Genomic DNA, 20,216 nt, shown 5'->3' with positions numbered 1-20,216 from the left:
TTACATGTCACTAAAATGTTTTGGAAATATAAACGATCTTGTATTTTCTTGGATTCCAATAAATATGTGTCACCTTGAATTACACGGAATATTAAACTTAAACAGTGTAACGAATGGAAGGTAAGACGAACTGCGGGCCTATATATTAGACGGGATAAGCTAGTAAGAATATTCATGTTTATATGTATTTGACAAATCATTGTTACGAACGGATAATGCAGCTGCATATAAAATAAAACGACCCGTATACGTCGATTTATTGTTGTAGCTGTTGTTGTAGCGATAAGAACACTCCCCGAAGGCCTTGGGGAGTGTTTCGGTGATGATGGTCCCTTGCCGGATGCAGATGCGGTACGTTCCGGTAACAAGCAGAATAAAGGTACTACCCCGACCATCTCGGGAACGATTTGGTATGACCACATGAAACCTTCTAGGCTATCCCACCCTCCAGCCCGCTAGATCCATCAGGAGCTCGGAGTCGTCAAATCCTGGGCTGGTAATGAAACAGGGTTCGCCACGGGTAGGTGAGGTTGACAATTTGAGAAGCTATATATAGCGCTGGCAAGTCCTTGAATCAATTTGGTATTTTAGTGGCCTCTTACGACAGGTATACCTACCGCGGGTATATTTTAAGCCCCCTAACCCGCTGGGGACCACGTCAATTCGTAAGGATATCGACCGGCTGACAACGAGACAAGAGTCAGTACTTATTAGCTCTTGGTTGTGTATTTACTTAAAAAACAATTTTTTTCCTTAAACAAAAATTTTTTTTGAGGACTTTGTATTCGGCAGCGTAAACTGCTCCAAAATCGGTACTCTCAGTTTAGTTTCCTTGAAAATCTAAACTCTTTCCTTGAATATATATTTTTCCTCCATTATTTAAGAAAAATCGGTTTTGTATAGTAATCTGAATACGTCATTTTCGTTCTGCTCCGAAACAAAGGCAAGAACTAATAGACATTTCAAGTTCATCGCAAAAATTTTACAGCTTTCACCCTTCGTGTAGTATGCGGGTCCCATTTGACCCTTTTTAAAAAAAATATTTTTTTTTGGTAAAAGTGTGCCGCTAAAATTTTCGCGTCTCACTTTATTTTATTTTTTTATTATTTCTTAAAATAAAAAGGTACACGCGATTTCGGATCATATACTCAAGGCTTTTCTAGCTATAGACTTCGTTTTACAGATTTGTTCCTGGCAGAAGCTGCTCTGCCCTAACTTTGGTCTATATGCATAGCTTTTAAAACGTTTTTACATCATACTCCTCCCCCTTTCTCGTATCAGTCTTTATATTTCACTCCTCTCTGCGCGTCTCTTTTTCCCTCTCCGCCTTTTCGTTCCCTTCTTTTCTCTCTAGCTTCCTCTGCCCCGCTCTATTCCTATCTCTTTATCTTTGTCTAACTCTATCTCTTTCTTAGTCTCTTTCTCCTTCCCTCGTTCTTCTTCCCTCTAGTTCTTTTTGATCTTCTCCATCCCTTATTCCCAGTCCCAGCTCCAGTCCCAGTTCAGTCCCCGTATTGTATGTGTTTTTGAACGCTGTTAAAAACAAAAAATAAAAACCAACAATTAAAAAAAAAATATATAAATGGGTGGACCACCCTTACCATTTTGGGGTATTAAAAACAGATAAGCTCCGATTCTCAAACGTACTTATTATGTCCTGAAAATTTCATGAAAATCGGTCAAGCCGTGACGACCGCCGTTGCGTGCTGGTAGCATTCTCCGTCTACTCCACCGAGGCTCCTGGGTTCAACTCTCGCGCAAAGTAATTTTAAAATTTAGAAACAAGTTTTTTAAATTAGAAAAAAAAAAGATTTTCCTATCGGGGTCGCCCCTTGGAAGTGATTTGACAAACACTTCCAATATATTTCGGCAATGAAAAGCTTCTCAGTGAAAATTCATTCACCTTGCTGATGCCACGCGGAGTCGGCATAAAACATGTAGGTCCCGTCCGGCCAATTTGTAGTAGGGAAAATGAAAAGGAGCAAATTGAAAGAGAAGCTCGGCCTAAATCTCCTCAGAAGTAAGCCGTGCCAAGTATTTTTTTTATTGTAGTTTAATCTCACAAACCCTTTTTTAGTGGCGTCAATGGAAAACTTTTAAATATGTACGATTTGAAGGCAGGTGCATTGAATGTTCCTTCCACTAATGTGGATGCATATACATATTACCATTAGACTGTGGCACGTTAAACTCAGTGGCCAAAGAGACAAACAAAGGTTCGGTTGACGCCGGTGAACGAACGTCTCGTCCTGACCTTCATTTTGCCACTACAACGAACCCCCGGAAGTTTTTTTATCCGGCAGAGCAGAACGCTGCGAAAAAAATGAGCTTGGCGCTTTCAATGCGATGAAGTAAATATCCTGTTTAGCATCGTCAAAGACAAGTCTGCATATATCGTATCAAAATGGATTGAAATTGACAAATTTTTCCTATTCTACTCTTTTTCCTTACTAATTTTACCCATATTTTTCCAATAAGTTTCCGTTTTCGCCCTTTATTCAGTTGGCACTTCACCTTTCCAGCTTCCTGCTTTGTCGCCCCTATTCTCCTCTTCTACTCACTTCCCTTATATTCCGTATCTTCCACCACTCCTTGTTGTTGTTGTAGCGATTAGGATACTCCCCGAAGACCTTGGGGAGTGTTACCGATGTTGATGGTCCTTTACCGGATGAAGATCCGGTACGTTCCGGTAACAAACACCATAAAGGTACTAGCCCGACCATCTCGGGAACGATTTGGTATGACCACATGAAACCTTCTAGGCCATACCGCCCTCTCACCCCTTAGATTCATCAGGAGTTCGGAGTCGTCAGAGCCCCGGCTGTTAATGAAACAGGATTTGCCACGGCTCGGTGAGGTTGAAAATTGGGTTGGAGAAGCTATATATTGCGCTGGAAACCCATTGAGCGGGTTGCGCTACACAACTCTTTGAATAAATTTGGTATTTTATTCGCCTCTTACGACAGGCATTTATACCGCGGGTATATTCTAGGCCCCCTAACCCACCACTCCTACGCATCCGTTTTCGATTTTCATTCTCTTCCAATTGCACTTCCCCTTCTTAGTTCTCATCGCATCTTCCTTTCCGTCTTCACCTTTCTATCCTTTCAGCTATTCTTCTCCACAAATTTTCTTCATCTTTCCCTTCTTATTAAGCCTTAATCCATTTATTCGTCGCCCTCCTAATTCTGTCTTCCTGAGTCTACTCCCTTCTTTGTCCGCATACCCGTTCCAATTTAAATTCCTCTCCAATACCTTTCCTTTCGTATTTCTTTCTCATATATCTCATTTTCACACCACCTCTTCTTCTACCTCTCCCCATTTTCCCGCTCTTCTGTCCCTACCCAAGAGTCGTGCACAGCGCAATTTAAAAAAATTGCTTAATATTTCATCTACAGAACCGACATACGCCGTTCTGACCAAATAATGGAATTAATCTAGTTTGAAATACTCCTCTCTTTTCTTTTCCATCTCTTTAGTTTATTTTTTTTTTCGTCTTGTCCAAGACTTCCTCTCCACATCTTCTTTACTTAGCTTTTCGATTACCAATCTCGTTCATCTCGACCATATATATGTTCCAGTCATTAGATAGGTCCCTCAACTATTAGAAGCATTTTTTCCTGATAAGGATGTGGCAACTTCCACTCCCCCAAAAGTAGTACTATTTTATCTTCAAGATACATTTAACTAATCTTCAGAAATACTGTCCTACCTCTATTTTAAAAGCTTTCCGCCTTTATTCGCCCACTCTTCGTCCTACTTTTTTCTCTCCTTTCTGTTATATTTTTCCCGCATGCTCACTGTGCTTCCCTCTCTTTCTAATGCACCCACGCATCTCACTCAACTATATGAGATCACTCTACCAATTATTAGATATACCGCAGAAATACTTGCTGAGATAAATCGACTGAGGCTCTCTCAAAATAAGTTGTATTAACGATCACTTTTCTAGAACTGCGTACAGCTTAGTCTACATACTAGACACATAAGTTCTATTTTCCAAGCAAAAGTACGTTTCTTGAATCATTCTCTTGATAAATCTTGAAACACTTGCACTTGCATGCCACTGTATAGGTATATGAATTTCTACTTCTATAATTAAATACATATTTACAACTATGGCGCTTATAACCTAGAAAAGCTCTGCAGAAAAATGCTACAATCCTTTTTTTAGATCTTTAAATGTCGCCACCTAAGAATATAAAAGTATTTATGCCATTAATTGTTTTCTTTTTCTAGCATTCCTTAACATTTCTCCGCCGCATTGATGGGGATGTTTGTATGTAATTGAGTACAAATACACATAATTACTGGTAGTATTTATTTTATTACTTCCATAATGAGCGATTTTCACCCCATAAGCTTCCCACCGGCGCAGCAGCAAAATTGTTGTTAAACGCGTTTAGATACCATTCATTGAGCAGCCGACATTGGCTGACACCAACATAGGAAAAAAAAGATGAGCTAGCAGCTTCTAGCTTAAGAATTAGAAAAGTAAGACAATCGACTTTGAAAAAAAAAAGAAGCTGCATAAGGAGGGTTTGCTAGCGCAGTAATTGTTAGGTCTATATGTTGAGCGACAATCGAATGGTGCGATCGGTGCAGCACACGTTGAAATTGACGAACAAGTGTCAGACTCTTTAGGCATATTTGTGCTACAATGCTGTTGCATAGAATAGAAATATTTATGTAGCATGTTCCAGAAATAGCATCATCATAGGTGGGGAGAAGAAAGAGAGACGATCTTTCAATCAGTTAATCATGATGATCATCAGCAAATCAATCACAAATGGTTACATCAAGTTTTTGCGCCTTTTTACTTAAATAAACGAGAATATCTTTAAGTAGGTCTTTAAAGTGTCATACTGATTGTGGAATAGAGCTTCGTAGCTGTTGCCTGCTGCTGTTGACAGCGCTACAAAAACATACATCTAAGTAAGAAAAGGAATGTAGCCGAGTTTTGTTGGTAGCAACGAGCATAAGGCAGCTAAGCATATGTCATAGTACTTACTACAGAAGAAAGAGTGCAGTGCTGTGCTGCGGGAGATTTTGAAGAAAAATTGTCAAAAACTGTCGGGTTCCTCATGTTGCGTACATAACTATTTATAGACAATCGAACTAATAACCGAACTATTGTGAGATATCGCTCGGAAGTTATTTTAAAACTCCGCATTCAAGTGTGTGGCTAACTTGTGCAAAGTTCACAAAAGCGCATATTTACAAGGAACAAATAATTTCAAGATTTCTGAAAAGGTGTTCGTCAGTTTCTTATCGGTAATAAACGATATAGATAAGTTATTGCCTTGTTATCGTGTTTTTATCGATACATAATTATTAACTTCCAGCTTTCGATGTGTTGACGGCTCGTTATTGTCGAGTCATCGGCTTCTTATTGGTTTCTTATCACCTTGTTATCGACCGGTTACAGACGTGTCACCAATATCATATATGTAGAAGTTTCGGTATTTGTGTTTTAACAAGCCGATTAGTCTTTGTTGGTAAATAGATTAAACATCGATAAGGCAGATGGAAGAAGTCGATAACTTTTTGTAACAAATCAATAACTTTCTGATAACAACTCGACAACTTTTCGTTAACAAATTGTTAAAAATCCGATAAAAAGTAACACTGCGATTACAAATGTGTAATTTTCGATAACAAATCTATAGCTTTTTGAGTCATAACGATAACATTTCGATAATTAGTGGATACATTTTCTCTAACAAGTTGATAACTGAGAAAAATTATTATTTTTAACTTTTCTATATAAAGCGATAACTTTTCGACAACCAGTAACTTTTTGATAAAAAAATGTTCAATCGCTTTTTTAACCCTCCGATAGATTGTGGCGTCTGGCCAGACGAGAGGGCTTTATTTTCGTGAATAGCTTTACTCCTACCCACCCGATCGTGAATAGTGACTTTTTAGTGACTTTTTAAGTTTAGAGGCGGTCTTTATAATAATTCGGAAACCGATATTTTTTTCTTTTTATTTATTGTTTTTTTTTTTGTACCAATGTTGAGTATGTCACACTTTAGCGTTGTCGTCTGGCTAGACGAACATATTTTTAAGTCTATAAGACCTCATAGTTCGTATTAATTTCAAAATTTATCAATAAAAAGTCAAACGTATTTCTAGTTAATCACAGTTTTCTTCAAAGTTTAAATATTTGTGGATATCGTTCAAAGTGTCAACTTTCGTCTGGCCAGACGATAACGCTAAGATGTGTTGAATTAATTCACCGCTAATCTGAGGGTTAAATATAACGATATTTTTTCAATAGATTATTAATACATTATCGATGGGAAATCGATTACTTTTCGATAGCAAATCGATAAGTTTTCAATAAGACCTTTTTCCATAAAAAAATCGATAATAAATCTATAGATTTTTGCGACATAACGATAAAATTTCGATATTTAGTGGATACATTTTCTCTAACAAATTAATAACTGAGAAAAGTTGTTTTTGTTTTTCCTATAAAAGCGATAAATTTTCGTCAACCAGTCTATAACTTTTTGATAAAAAATTTCAGTAGTTTTTTTAAACATAACGATATTTTTTCAATAGATTATTAATACATTATCGAGGGTAAATCGATGACTTTTCGATAGCATATCCATACATTTTCAACAAAAACTTTTTCGATTGAAAAATCGACAATAATTTTTATAGAAAATTGATGAATTGAATTGAAAAAAGAAACTTTTAACTAACAGATCGATAACTTTGCCAGAAAAAAATTCATAGCACGCAGTAACTCTTGGATAATAAATCAATAAATTTTCTATAGCTGGTAGATAACTTTTTAATATCGCATATAAGGTCCTTTCAAGTGTATTGTGCGAAAGATTGAAGCCCACCGTGAACCGGCTGATTGGACCTTATCAGTGCGGCTTCAGACCTGGTAAATCTACCATCGACCAGATTTTCACAATGCGCCAAATCTTGGAAAAAACCCGTGAAAAGAGAATCGACACACACCACCTCTTCGTCGACTTTAAAGCCGCCTTCGACAGCACGAAAAGGAGCTGCCTATATGCCGCTATGTCTGAATTTGGTTTCCCCGCAAAACTTATACGGCTGTGCAAAATGACGTTGAGCAACACCATCAGTTCAGTCAGAATTGGGAAGGACCTCTCCGAGCCGTTCGAAACTAAACGAGGTTTCAGACAGGGTGACCCCCTATCGTGCGATTTCTTTAATTTGATGCTGGAGAAAATTATACTAGCTGCAGAACTTAACCGCACTGGAACAATATACTATAAAAGCGTGCAATTACTGGCATATGCTGATGACATTGATATCATCGGCCTAAACACCCGCGCTGTTAGTTCTGCTTACTCCAAGCTGGAAAAAGAAGCGGTAAAGATGGGTTTGATGGTGAATGAGGACAAAACGAAGTACCTGCTGTCATCGAGCAAAGAGTCAGCGCATATGCGCCTTGGCAACCACGCTACTGTTGGCAGCCATAATTTCGAAATAGTAAAAGACTTCGTTTATTTGGGAACCAGCATCAACATTAGCAACAACATCAGCACTGAAATCCAGCGAAGAATCAATCTTGCCAATAAATGCTACTTTGGACTAGGTAGGCATTTGAAAAGTAAAGTCCTCTCTCGGCGAACGAAAATCATACTCTACAAGTCACTATCGTACCCGTCCTGCTATATGGGGCAGAAGCATGGACCATGACAACAGCAGATGAAGCGGCTTTGGGAGTGTTCGAGAGAAAAGTTCTTCGAAAGATTTATGGACCTCTACGCGTTGGCGATGGCGAGTACCGAAGAAGATTTAATGATGAGCTGTACGAGCTATACGCAGACATCAACATAGTCCAGCGAATTAAAACGCAGCGGCTGCGCTGGCTAGGCCATGTTATGCGAATGAAAGATGATGCTCCGGCCAAGAAAGTGTTTCTATCGGAACCCGCCTATGGAAGCAGAGGTAGAGGGCGGCCCCCACTCCGTTGGAAGGACCAGGTGGAAAACGATTTAAACTCCCTTGGTGTGACCAATTGGCGCCGGTTGGCGGAGCGAAGGAGCGACTGGCGCGCCTTGTTGGACGGCCATAACCGTTTAGACGGTTAAGCGCCAATTAAGTAAGTAAGTAAGTAAGTAAGGTAGATAACTTTTCATAGCAAATCGTTAAATTTTTGATAACACATCGATAAGTAACATACAATTTTTGCGTACAAATCGATAACTCGTCTGTACCGAGTCGATAATACATCTATAATAAATCATTCTTTTTTATTTTTCATTCTTTTCTTTTCCTTTACTTTAATTTATAATTTTCCCCTCATTTCTTATTCTGTATATATTTTTTTTCCAAGGCTTTTGTCACAAAAATTTGCAGAATGTCCCACCGTGCACAGCATCGCTCCTAAATTAACAAGCATAAAAAAGTACGTTCATTGCTGCAATGTGCTAACGTTGGCAGCAGCAAAGTGAAAATGTCATTTCGCAGAATTTGCTAATTGTTTAGAATCTTTTTGTTGTTGCTCGTTTTACTAATGCACTCGCTATTATTATACTTCATTGAATGAGGCACTCATTGTGGCAACAACAAGCCAACTATTATTATATGTTCGTAAATATTACCATTAAGTTAATGTGTTTGTTGTTTTTGTTGTAGTTTCTATAGTTGTTGTGATGGTATTTAGTGAACTGAAAGTTGGTAATTATTAAAAATAGTTTTCCTGCATCTGCCTCTATTTCAGTTCAGTTAGATATATTGCCATTCTGTTTGATGTTAGACTATTCTACAATTTATAAATGCAAACATATTTACGTAGATACAAACACATACCTATATGTATTTATCTATGTAAACATGAATGATGATTTAAAAAATGTCCATCTTTACTTGTTCTATCTATGTATGCGTAGTATGTGTGCATGTATGTATGTCAGCTATATTAATGCATGTTTGCTTTAACAATTATTTATTTATTTTATACAAACGCATTAATCTACCTTTGCATCTTTATATAGTTTTGTTATAAATAAAAGTATTGCTCACAATTTCTTTTTTCTTTCACCGATCACCATTCTTGTCATTAAAAAAATTTTCGCTCCTGCTCTACATTCAAAAGATGTCGTTGTTGTTGCTGTTGTTGAGGATGTTTTCTGCGAAATTAATACAATGCATTTTGTTTTCTAATTCTAGAACTATTTTCCTTTTCTACAATTTCGTACAATTTGTAATTTTAGTTGGAGAAAGTACCTTTTACATTTTATAAGACTATTGTGCGCATCAAGGCTAAGATGAACTTGTCTTTGATATTCAGTAGCCCTATTACACGTACAACGGATAGTAAGAACAAATTAGGGCTTAGATTATCTTTATTAATGCACAAACTGTGGACTTATATTCCTGCTGTAGTAATGCTTATCGCAAGAGGCGGCTAAAGACTATAGCCCAGAAAATTTGGGGCGATCGCGCTAGTACCCATACGACACAGAACTGCCCACATCTGCAACACTCCCCAAACCTTCAGTTTTTGCGGTTAAAACTACAACTACAATAACATCACAATTTTCTTATGTACTTAATTTTCCTTCCATTTTAATATTTTGAATCTATTTATTTGTCAGATTTCGTGACAAAATTGGGTTGTCTCAGGAAAGATTTATCAAGGGATGATGAAAAATCGTTTGAAGGTGTAACCGAATGAAGTAATGTAATGACCTCAGATAATACCAAGAGAACAACACTGGCGCGAAAGTCCAGGACTTCGGCAGGCAAAGGCACTAATAGAAGGGTACAACTCAAAGCGATATAAGGATATGATTAACCTCCTAAAAAGTAGCCTTAGGATTTTAACAGCTCACTGTAGGCTAAAGAGCCATATGCATAAATTGGGCATATCGGCTAGTAGCCTCTGTTGATTCTGTGATGTCGAAGATGAGTCTGCAGAACACATCCTGAAGGTATGCGATGCAGTCGCGAGACGAAGACTTAGGATCCTAGCATCATCCAAATTAAAAAAATAGTCACATACACTCTCTGAAGCCGAGAACCATTCTGGATTTTCTCAGAGAACTCGGCTTGGATGAAGTGTTGTAAAGAGAATGAAGGCACAATAGACCAATAGGTCGCAGTGCTTAACCTCACAACATCTATCTATCTATCTATCTATCTATCTAACAGAATGAAATGCGCTGTGAAAAATATATTATTATTATTATTATTATTATTATTATTAGGTACTGCGACACTTATTTAGATCCATTGTGCTTGACCTTTCAGAAAGGAAAAGTATGTGGAGGCTTTTAAGCTATTTAAATACCACTTCAGGCCTTTGACTCCATATCAAGAAGAGATTAAGAGTCACGGCACCTGAATGGCAGAGCCTTTGCCTTGCGATAGCGACGGTTTCTCAGATAATGCGAACCGAAGTTTCATCCACCAGCTCACAAAAGCGATAGATTTGTTTATCGAATAGATTTGAATTACTTAGGTGATATAATAGACAAGAGTATCCCTTCAGGCATTTGACTTTATACCAAAAGAGGATTAGGAATTAAGTCACATTGATGAAAAAGCTTTTGGCTTGCCAAAGCGACGATTTCACATAGAATTGCAACTGGTACATTTTTCACGGCCAGTCAGAGGTCGTAAGTCTTTCCTGCTTAGAGTAATGAGTTTGGTTGATACTCTCCTTGCTGGGATTATAAACAATTATGCTTCTCGAAAGGGTTCTCGACCATAGAATGCTGCTATATCACTCTGCTTGGCTATGTTGTCTACCAGTTCATTACCTTAATATCCCTAATCCCCGGGAACATATCGTAGCAAACATTTGTTTTTGGCTCCCCGATCATACTGTTGTTCCGTTATCAAATTTCGTTCCATCTGTGAACAAGTCCTCTGAGTCAGGGTCAGTATATTGATTCTCTATTTCCCAAAGAGTTTACCCACAATGCACACATCAAAGCTGAGCCAGACTCTCAGCGTACTGGAGATTACATCACGTTATTTAATTTGGGATTGTCTATGAATTTTCTTATTAACTTCATATGTCTTGTAGTGTTTCCCATCTTTCGCTCATATATATTTTGAGGTCTTAGCGCAGCAAGTGTTGACCCTTTTTCTATTAGAATAAGGAAGCGAGGTATTCTCTCTTAGGCACTAAGTGCGTCAGCAGGGGACGTTCTCATCGCATTCGTTTTGCAAATACAAATTAGTCGACAAAGCTTGCTAGTTTTCTTATTGCTTTTCGCTGTGTGGCCTTCAGCCACCAAATGAAGAAACTACGGTCACTTTTGGCTTCATAAAAATATTAAATACCCAGTACACCATTTTGGGAGATATCCTTATGTTTTGCAATAGAGTAAAGTGCTGGAAAAGAAAGCGTGTGTTGCCTTGTTTATGATGGTATCTAGATGAGCATTCCAGGTGAGGGTTCTGCCCAGTGTTACCCCTAGGTATTTTTCTTCCATTGAAAATCGAATTTTGGTACTACCAAGGAATGCCATAAATATTTTTGTTCTCCGCGTAAAAGGCTCCAGGAAAGATTTTTTAGAATCGATAGACGTACTTTGGTGTCACACCACCTCTCTATGGCACTCAGGGCATGTTTCATGAAATTGGATACTCTTTTCTTGTGCATCCCTTTGATGTAGAGCTTCAACATGACGACTGCTTGCCTCTATGCATCGACATATAAGAGATCATAAGGACGTGGATGCTGACTAATTTTCAGACAAACTGGAAAAAAGTTTGACATCAAAGTCATTCTTCAAATTATGGTAATTTGTAGTATAATAGGAGCGTAATAGCAGCCTGCCAAATTAGAAAGCATCTGCTGAGCCAAGAAAGAGAAAAATCTAGTAAACTGTAGGCAAAGATCATGCTTTGTGGGCGTGGGTACTCTGAATGATCCAAATCTAGACCACACCCACACCTTGTGGCAGTTAAAACAACGCACCCCCGTCGATGAAAGTAGAAGCAGTGGCAAAATAAAAGCTTTTTCCAGAGAATCTGCTAATAAAACTGGCAGTTTATGGTTTCTCTACTGCGCTTCGATACCTATTCACTCAGGGCTTTTTTCAACCTCTCCCTCTACCTAAACCTCTTACCATCCCAAATCAGCCCATGCCAAATATATAAATCGTAGTTTATGAAAGGAAACTCTTTATGCGGTTCATGTAATTTCATTTTTTTAATTTAATTAAAAATATAGTTATAATCCATAATATAGAAGACGTCAATATTTGGCACCCAAATAGCTGATAATATTTTAAAGAGGTTATCAGCTACGTTCACGCCTTCTAAAACCACATTTTAAAAATTCTTTTTTATATATATGTAAATATTCAGTAAGAGTTGTCGATAAGGGCTATCATGTATTACATATTTTCATTGAAATTTAAAAGATAAGCAGAGAGCGCAAAGTACAATGCTCGGTTGTAATAAGAATTTAGCAGCATAAGTGATTGCACCGCCACCAACAAATTACCCAAGTCATTCCCCCGATAACTTATATTAGTTAAAATCATCAGGAGGCTAGGATCTGATATTCTCACCATCTAAGACCGAAGCGACCCTTTTCATGACGCGTGTGGAGCAGATGAGAATAAATATTCACTTAGATGGAATTGCGCTCCTAATTGTCAGATACTTAAAAATATTGGCCGTGACAGTCGATATTAGTTTGCTGCATCTTAAGAACAGAGCCTCAACAAAATCCACAAGTCATGTGCCAGCAACGCTCCAGGTAGAGATGGAGAGAGGTTGCTTACAACATACATAGCTATTGGATAGATGTTCATATGCTACGCGTTGCCTGTATGGCCGCTGGCTTTAAACAAACAATACTGGAGAAGGCTGCAGACCTGCAAGAACACTGCGTCCAGCGTTCACAGCTGCCATTGGGAGTCTCCTTATGAGACTTGAAAATCATATATCTGTGAAGCGAAAGTGGTCAAAATAAAGAAGAAAAGCTGTACATAAAGGGTCTGCTGAATTGCCACAAACCGTGGAATCCAAACAGACTACTGCTTGATATAGCCCCTTCGCCCTAGTAAACAAGGAGATATTTCCGTTAGCATTATGGAAAGAGTTGGCATCTTGGATAATAGCTGTTCGATCTTGAAAAGCACGAGGATACCCACGACCACATTCTTAGTCAATGAATTCCTTTACTTGGTCATGAGCGAAAAGTTCCTTTTTCAGAGTTCAATACCCAATTCTTGCAGAAGAAAAAAATAGATTTTCTAGCGAGTAGGGCGTTTCTTTCTAACTGATGTTTCTTATAACAATTTACGTGTCATCATCAATAATTGGCGTATAACCGCCTAAGTGATTTTTATCATTTTGTAACGTTACGCCAGCTGCCCCTGTTTCGCGACAACTTGGTGGTCGCCGTGGTGTGACGGTAGCGTGCTCCGCCTACCACACCGAAAATTGTTGGTTCAACTCCCGGTCGAAGCAAAATCGAAAATTTTGAAAATGAGCTTTTTAATTAGAAAACAGTTTTTCTAAGCGGTGTCCCCTATCGGCTGTGATTTGCAAACACTCCGAGTGTGTTTCTACTATGAAAAGCTTCTGAGTGAAAATTCATCTGCTTTGCAGACGCCGTTTCGAGTCGACATAAAACATGTAGGCCCCGTCCTGATAATTTATAGTAAACATAAAAAGTAGCACAACCGCAAATTGGAAGAGAAGCTTGGCCTAAAATCTCCACGGAAGTTACGGCGCCGTACATTTATTTTTTTGCATCCCAAACTTGCGTAGAGCTCACACAGCTCATCACTACAACTCCTTGGATAGTCGTAGTCGGCTTCACTGGCAGGGCCATAAATCATCCGAGAAACTTTTCTCTCTAACACTAAAAGCCAGCTCATCTTCTATCGATACAGTTCATGGTTTCGATCCCTACATCAGAAATGGTTTGATTTTTGTTCGTCAAGAGAGGTCTTTAATTTTTAATTGCCTTCCCAGTTTAGAGTACCGCCTGTGGGCAAGAGTTTTTCACTTTGTGGCCGCTTTGTCTTGTAGCAATTCTGTTTTGTTCTTTTTCAGCTCAAAATCAAGGCTACTGTTTCGGTTACGGAACCGGTTTGGTTTTGTTGGAGATCAAAATAGACGTAGCGCATCAATTTAGATAAGTAATTTAAAAAGGCTTCAGATAAGGTTTCGGTTTGTTTCCGTGAACAACAAAAACCGCAAAAAGTTTTAAAGTTGTTGTTGAAGTTCAGGAGAAACATTCGTTTGTAAGATGAGTGGAGTGGTCATAAGAAGGATGAGGTAACAGATCCGCCTAGAAGTCGTGTAGCTTATTGTTATTGTTGTTGTAGCCATAAGGACACTCCCCGAAGGCCTTGGGGAATGTTATCGATGTTGATGGTCCTTTGCCGGATGTAGATCGTTCCGGTACCAAGCCCGACAATCTCAACAAAACGATTTGGTATGACCACATGCGACCTTCTAGGCCATAACGCTCTCCCACCTCCTAGATCCATGAGGAGCTCGGGGTCTCCAGAGCTTCGGCTGTTAATGAAGCGGGATTAGCCACGAGTAGGTGAGGTTGACAATTGGGTTGGGGAAGCTATATTTTGCACTGACAACACCTTGAATCTATTTAGTATTTTAGTCGCTTCTTACGACAGGCATACCTACCGCTAGTATATTCTAACCCCCTAACCCGATGGGGGCTGTAGCTTATTGTAGTAGACTATTTTGAAAAATCAGACTCATTTTGATAGTTAGCACTTAATTTGTCTACTTACCTTAGTTGAACTGGAATAAAACGACGACATTTTCTCAATTTCCATATCTGGTTAACGCGCTTTATATAAAATTCTCAATGCAGATTATTTATTCCTTAAAGGTATCGATTTGGCATCAGTTTCCTAGACTCATTACTTGCAATAATGGCATTTGAAAATATTTATAGAATATTGTAAAGCCTTGGCACAGTAGTTACTTGCATCTGCTTAAGTTTTGCTCTTTTATTTTAGGCACATGCTATGGCGACAGTTGGGTTATAGTAGAAATTTGAAAAGTAATGTTGAAGTGAAGTGTTTTCCTTATTCTTTTGCTCAGAATAATGTATTCGAGGCGTTGTAATGCATTTGTGTCTCTATGCAATTAGTAGCTGCTTAACATACTTGACTAGGCGCATGCGCAAAACATTGCTGGGATGCGTTAAATGACTGAGAGGGTGCGCTTGAGTATCGCGCTCATTTTTACTTTCGTTTTTCGTATAACTTGGTTATTATTTCTTTTGTATGCAATTTGTATTTTGTTGTAGGGTTCTTTTTTTATGTGATTTCAATCAATTATTTTCTTGTAAAATTTATTGCTTGAAATATTTGGTTACGCATTGCAATTAAGCATCATTTATAAGCACCGCTTCTACTATTGCTTATTTTATAGATAATTTTTGAATTTTGTTTTACAACGACTTTTTTTTTACTTTTTATTTCTGCTATTGTTATGTTGTTTTTGGCATAAGTCTTTTATGCGATTTTGTATTTTATTATTATTTTTTATTTCTCTCTTTCAATTATCACCATCGCAACGTTTATCAGCTAAGAGTATTGCTTTTGTTGCTATCGTAGTTTTGTTTGCTGTTGTTTTTGTAGCAGCAACACAGCACAGACACACCTGCACCACCCTTATTCACACCACTCCACGCAGACAGTCTGAATTTTTTGTTTGCATTTGTGTGTTTAATTAATTTTTTATAATTTTAGTATTTTTTATTTGTTTATTTTTTAGTTAGATTTTTAACACATTTTTTTGTTTGGTTTTTGTTTTGTTATCGTACTTTTGCTTTTATGAAACCAATCACAAAATTTAATTTTGCATGCAAAACACAACAATCAATTATGGGTTTTCTTTCAAAAAACTATACATTTTTTTTTTTGGTTTTTTATTCTCCGCGAGCACTAATGACCACCTGTCAGACACTGTCTTCAATTAATTAATTTTTTTACTATTTCATAACTTCAATTTCCAGTTTTCGTTTACCTTTTTATTGCGTCTCTCTTATGCTTTATGTTTTTGTTATTTTTTTTATCTAAGCCGCATATTATTATATAAATAATAAGTTTATGATTTAGGTTTTTTTCAAAACAAAACGATTCGTATATTCCGCTAAATTTCGCGTAGCCCAACCGTTCGCTTTGCCTATACGCTCAAATGTGTTAGCTGAGATTTGTAAGATCGTATGTCTTACCTCATTCTCCAATTGAAAGTGGAAGCTTTTATTGCCAAAACTGGTTTTTGTTTATTTAAGCGGTTGGAGACGTTAAAGCTATTTGTCAAGCGATCAAATTTGTAACCTTTTTAGTTTGAATACAAATTGGTTTGTTCGCGGGTTTATGAGGTAAGATCGGAATTGAAGTGTTATTTAGAAAGTGGTATATTCCATTGTGCATCTTTCCTTCTAAGACTACTTGGGGTGCTGTTGTTTCCAATAAATTTTGAGACGTATTTGATCCCCGATGTGATCCACAAATGACCCGGAAAGAGTCCCCCAAATCATCCCAGCTGACCCTCAAATAACCCAGAAGGGCCTCAGAATAGTACCCAAAATCACCTCAAAGTGGCCCTATATTGAGCACGAGTCTTCTCTAAATAACCCTTAAATAGCTATGGCCACCCGAGAAGAGTCACCATAATCATCCCAAATTCCTAAGCGACTCCGAAATCATCCGCGAATGGCCCTAAAATAAAGAATGTGAGTAAAGAACCCCGAAAATCGTCCTGAAGGGACCACCAAATTACCCGGAAGTGATCCCAAATGACGCTCAATAATCCCAAAATGATCCCATCATCCAGATATTACGCAAAAATGGCCCGACGTGATAATCAAACGCGCATAAATTGATCCCTAAGATGGTACCGAAAAGGTAGTCCCCAAAATCATCATAAAATTACTCCTAATAGACCCCCGAATGATATGATCCCGGGACCAGCACGAAATCCAAAAAACGTCCCGGAATGACGCCTGAAGAGATCCCCTGAGAAAGTCCCCAAAATCATTCCGTTTACACCCCGGAAAGATACCCTAAGGAGCTTTGAAACTACACACGAGCTATTTTCGCATATAGGTATATTTTTGGGGCATCTCGAGGTAGTGATTAGGCAAATTTTCCGGTCATATTTCTGTTCATGGGTTACGGCATAAAACATCTAGTTCCAGTTAATTTGGTGGCAAATATTAAAAGTAGCAAATCACATATTAGAATAAAAGTACGGCCTTCATCTTCTCGGAAGCATTTCTCGTCAAGTTGTGTAGTTTTAACGTTACGAACTCTCGCTCGAAATGTTATTTGATGGCTTTTGTTTTGAATATTTGCAGGCAAGCGATCTCCACACACACATATCTATGCTTGTTAAGCAGATTGATCGTCTCTAACATCTAAACCTAAGCATGCGTGTAAATGTGTGTGTTGTGTGCGTTTTTATACTCAGCGTGCTTTGCACACAGAGTATATTAACTTTGGATAACGGTTGGTTGTACAGATATAAAGGAATCGAGATAGATATAGACTTCCATATATCAAAATTATCAGTATCGAAAAAAATTTGATTGAGCCATGTCCGTCCGTCCGTCCGTCCGTTAGCACGATAACTTGAGTAAATCATCAGATATCCTCACCAAATTTGAAACACTAGCTTATCTAAACCCAGAATATATTAGTATTGAAAATGAGCGAAATCGGATGATAACCACGCCCACTTTTCATATATATAAAATTTTGGAAAATACCGAAAAACCTGATAATTTAGTAAATAATACACCTAGAATGTTGAAATTTGAGATGTGGACTGATATTGATAAAAATTTGGAAAATTTTTTTAAAATGGGCGTGGCACCGCCCACTTGTGATAAAATCATTTTACAAATATTATTAATCATAAATCAAAAACCGTTAAACCTATCGTAAAAAAATTCCGTAGATTGGTTGCCTTTAGTATAAGGAATGCTTCGAGGAAAACTTAAAGAAATCGGTTAGGACCACGCCCACTTTTATATAAAAGATTTTTAAAAGGTTCGTGGACGAATAAAATAAGCTATGTATATCTTTGCAAAAAATAGCTTTATATCAATAATATTTCATATCCCAAGTGGATTTATAACAATAAAAGGGAAAAACTTCAAATTAAAAAAATGGGCGTGGTTCCGCGCCTTTTACGACTAAGCAATTTTTTGTGTTTCGTAATAAAATTGGATACAAAAATGTTCCCTATAGCTGAAAATATTTCTAGAAAAAATGGACGAGATTGGTTAAAGACCACGCTTACTTTTATATAAAAGATTTTTAAAACGGTCGTAGACGAAAATAATAAGCTATATCTTAACAAAAAAGAGCTTTGTATCAATAGAATTTTACTTTCTAAGTTGAATTATAACATTAAATTAGAAAACACTAAAATTTTTGAAAATGGGTGTGGCACCGCCCCTTTTACGACTAAGCAATTTTCTATGTCTCGTGAGCCATAACTCGAGGAAAAATTAACATAACGTAATAAAATTGTGTACACATATTTTCCTTATAGCAGAAAATATTTCTAGTGAAAATGGACGCGATCGGTTACAGGCCACGTCAACATCGATATAAAACAAGTTTAAAGGGGTTGAAGGCTAGAATAATAAGCTATAACTTAGCAAAAAATAGTTTTGAATCAATGATATTTCACTTATCAAGTTTTATTGTGAGAGGAAATGTGAACACATTTTTTTTAAACGGGCGGTGCCACGTGTTATGTTAAAAAGTAATTTATCTGAAAATTAAATGTAATTTATCTGAAATGAAATGTAAAATTGAAGCTCACGCTGAGTATATAAAGTTCGGTTACACCCGAACTTAAACACCTTTTCTTGTTTTAATTTAAAATTGATGGCGGCGCACATGTTTAATCAACACTCAGCGACTGAACAAACATTTAGCGAAACAAGTAGCTATGTAGCTAATCTAGTAGTCATACTGAGAGATCTCGTCTGAGCGGCGATTTAAGTTTAAGTTAAGCAAGCACGAAAAAGCGCCTGCTGATCAACAAACATCTGTGCAAACACTTTTCAACATATACATAGCGATTGAGCTTTAAGCTCCCATACGAAAAAGCTTATCCGATCGGACTTTCTTTATGCTGCAGTTCAAGTTTAGCTTAGTCGGGCTTTCGAATATAAGTTGATCTTATACATACATTTGTATATACTTACATAAGTATATTCGAAAATCACTTTGTGGCTTGAAATATTGGGTACGTCGAAAAAAATTAGAGTTAAATCTAAGTCAATACTTCCAAGCACAATATAAAATTAGCTTTATTTCTTCACAAACGACAAAAGTAATTATCAAGTTGGAAAAAAAATTAAAAAATTTTGTTGTTATATCGGCCTACTGATTTGTAAGATCGCGGGTTCGAATCGAGCTCAAGGTCAAACAATAATTATCTTATCATTATGAGCTCGATTCGAACCCGCGATCTTACAAATCAGTAGGCAGATGGACTCAGTTTAAGTTAACTGGAGCTCATAAAGGGGTGAAGTTAAACTGCGAAAGAGGTAAACATACCAGAAGCAAATATAATCGGATCTTTAAAAAGATCTTCTTTACTTTCTTATCGGTAACAACCGATATCAACAAATTAATGGTTTATTATTGACTTATTATCGATAGCGAATTCTTTTCGCCGAGTTATCGGTTTGTTACCGGCTTGTTATTGCGGAGTCATCGGCTACCCAATAGTTTCTTATTGGCTTGTTATCAACGGGTTGCAGATGTGTCATCGGTTTCATATTTGAGATTTGTTAGTATCTTTTTCATAAAGAAACGATGAGTCGTCGATAAAGAAAGATAATATGCCTGTAAAAAATTGCTAACACTCAAAGCAAAATCGATAACTTTTTGATAACACATCTTTAATTTCGCGATAACAAATCGATACTACGCCGATAACCAATCGGTTACACTTCCTTAAATTTTTGATACTAAATCGATAACTTTTTCGATAAGATAGCAATAATTTTTTGATAAAGAGTTAATAACATTTCGATAACACGTCGATAAAAAACTGGTAGCACTCTGATAACTAATCGATACCTTCTGATAATTTTTCGATAACAAATCCATATTTTTCGATATCATATCGATAGGGTTACGATATATACCGACGATAACCTTTCAAGAATAAAATTATGACTTTTCGATAACATATCGATAATTTGTCAATACAAAATCGATAACTCG

At 37.3% G+C, this 20,216-nt stretch overlaps 1 protein-coding gene across 1 annotated transcript in view; it reads right to left on the bottom strand.

The window, feature by feature from the left end:
- Ets98B (DNA-binding protein Ets98B) overlaps window positions 1-16,139 on the bottom strand; it is an 84,021-nt gene extending 67,882 nt beyond the window's left edge. Inside the window, exon 1 of the mRNA XM_067761314.1 lies at window positions 14,739-16,139. Coding sequence (XP_067617415.1) covers window positions 14,739-14,783 — 45 coding nt within the window. The 5' untranslated portion in view covers window positions 14,784-16,139. The remainder of the gene's footprint in view (window positions 1-14,738) is intronic.
- Window positions 16,140-20,216: the final 4,077 nt, after the last annotated feature.

This window comes from Eurosta solidaginis, chromosome 1 (assembly GCF_040869045.1).
Source record: "Eurosta solidaginis isolate ZX-2024a chromosome 1, ASM4086904v1, whole genome shotgun sequence".
NCBI lineage: Eukaryota > Metazoa > Arthropoda > Insecta > Diptera > Tephritidae > Eurosta > Eurosta solidaginis.
This window is presented reverse-complemented; position numbering and strand designations above follow the sequence as displayed.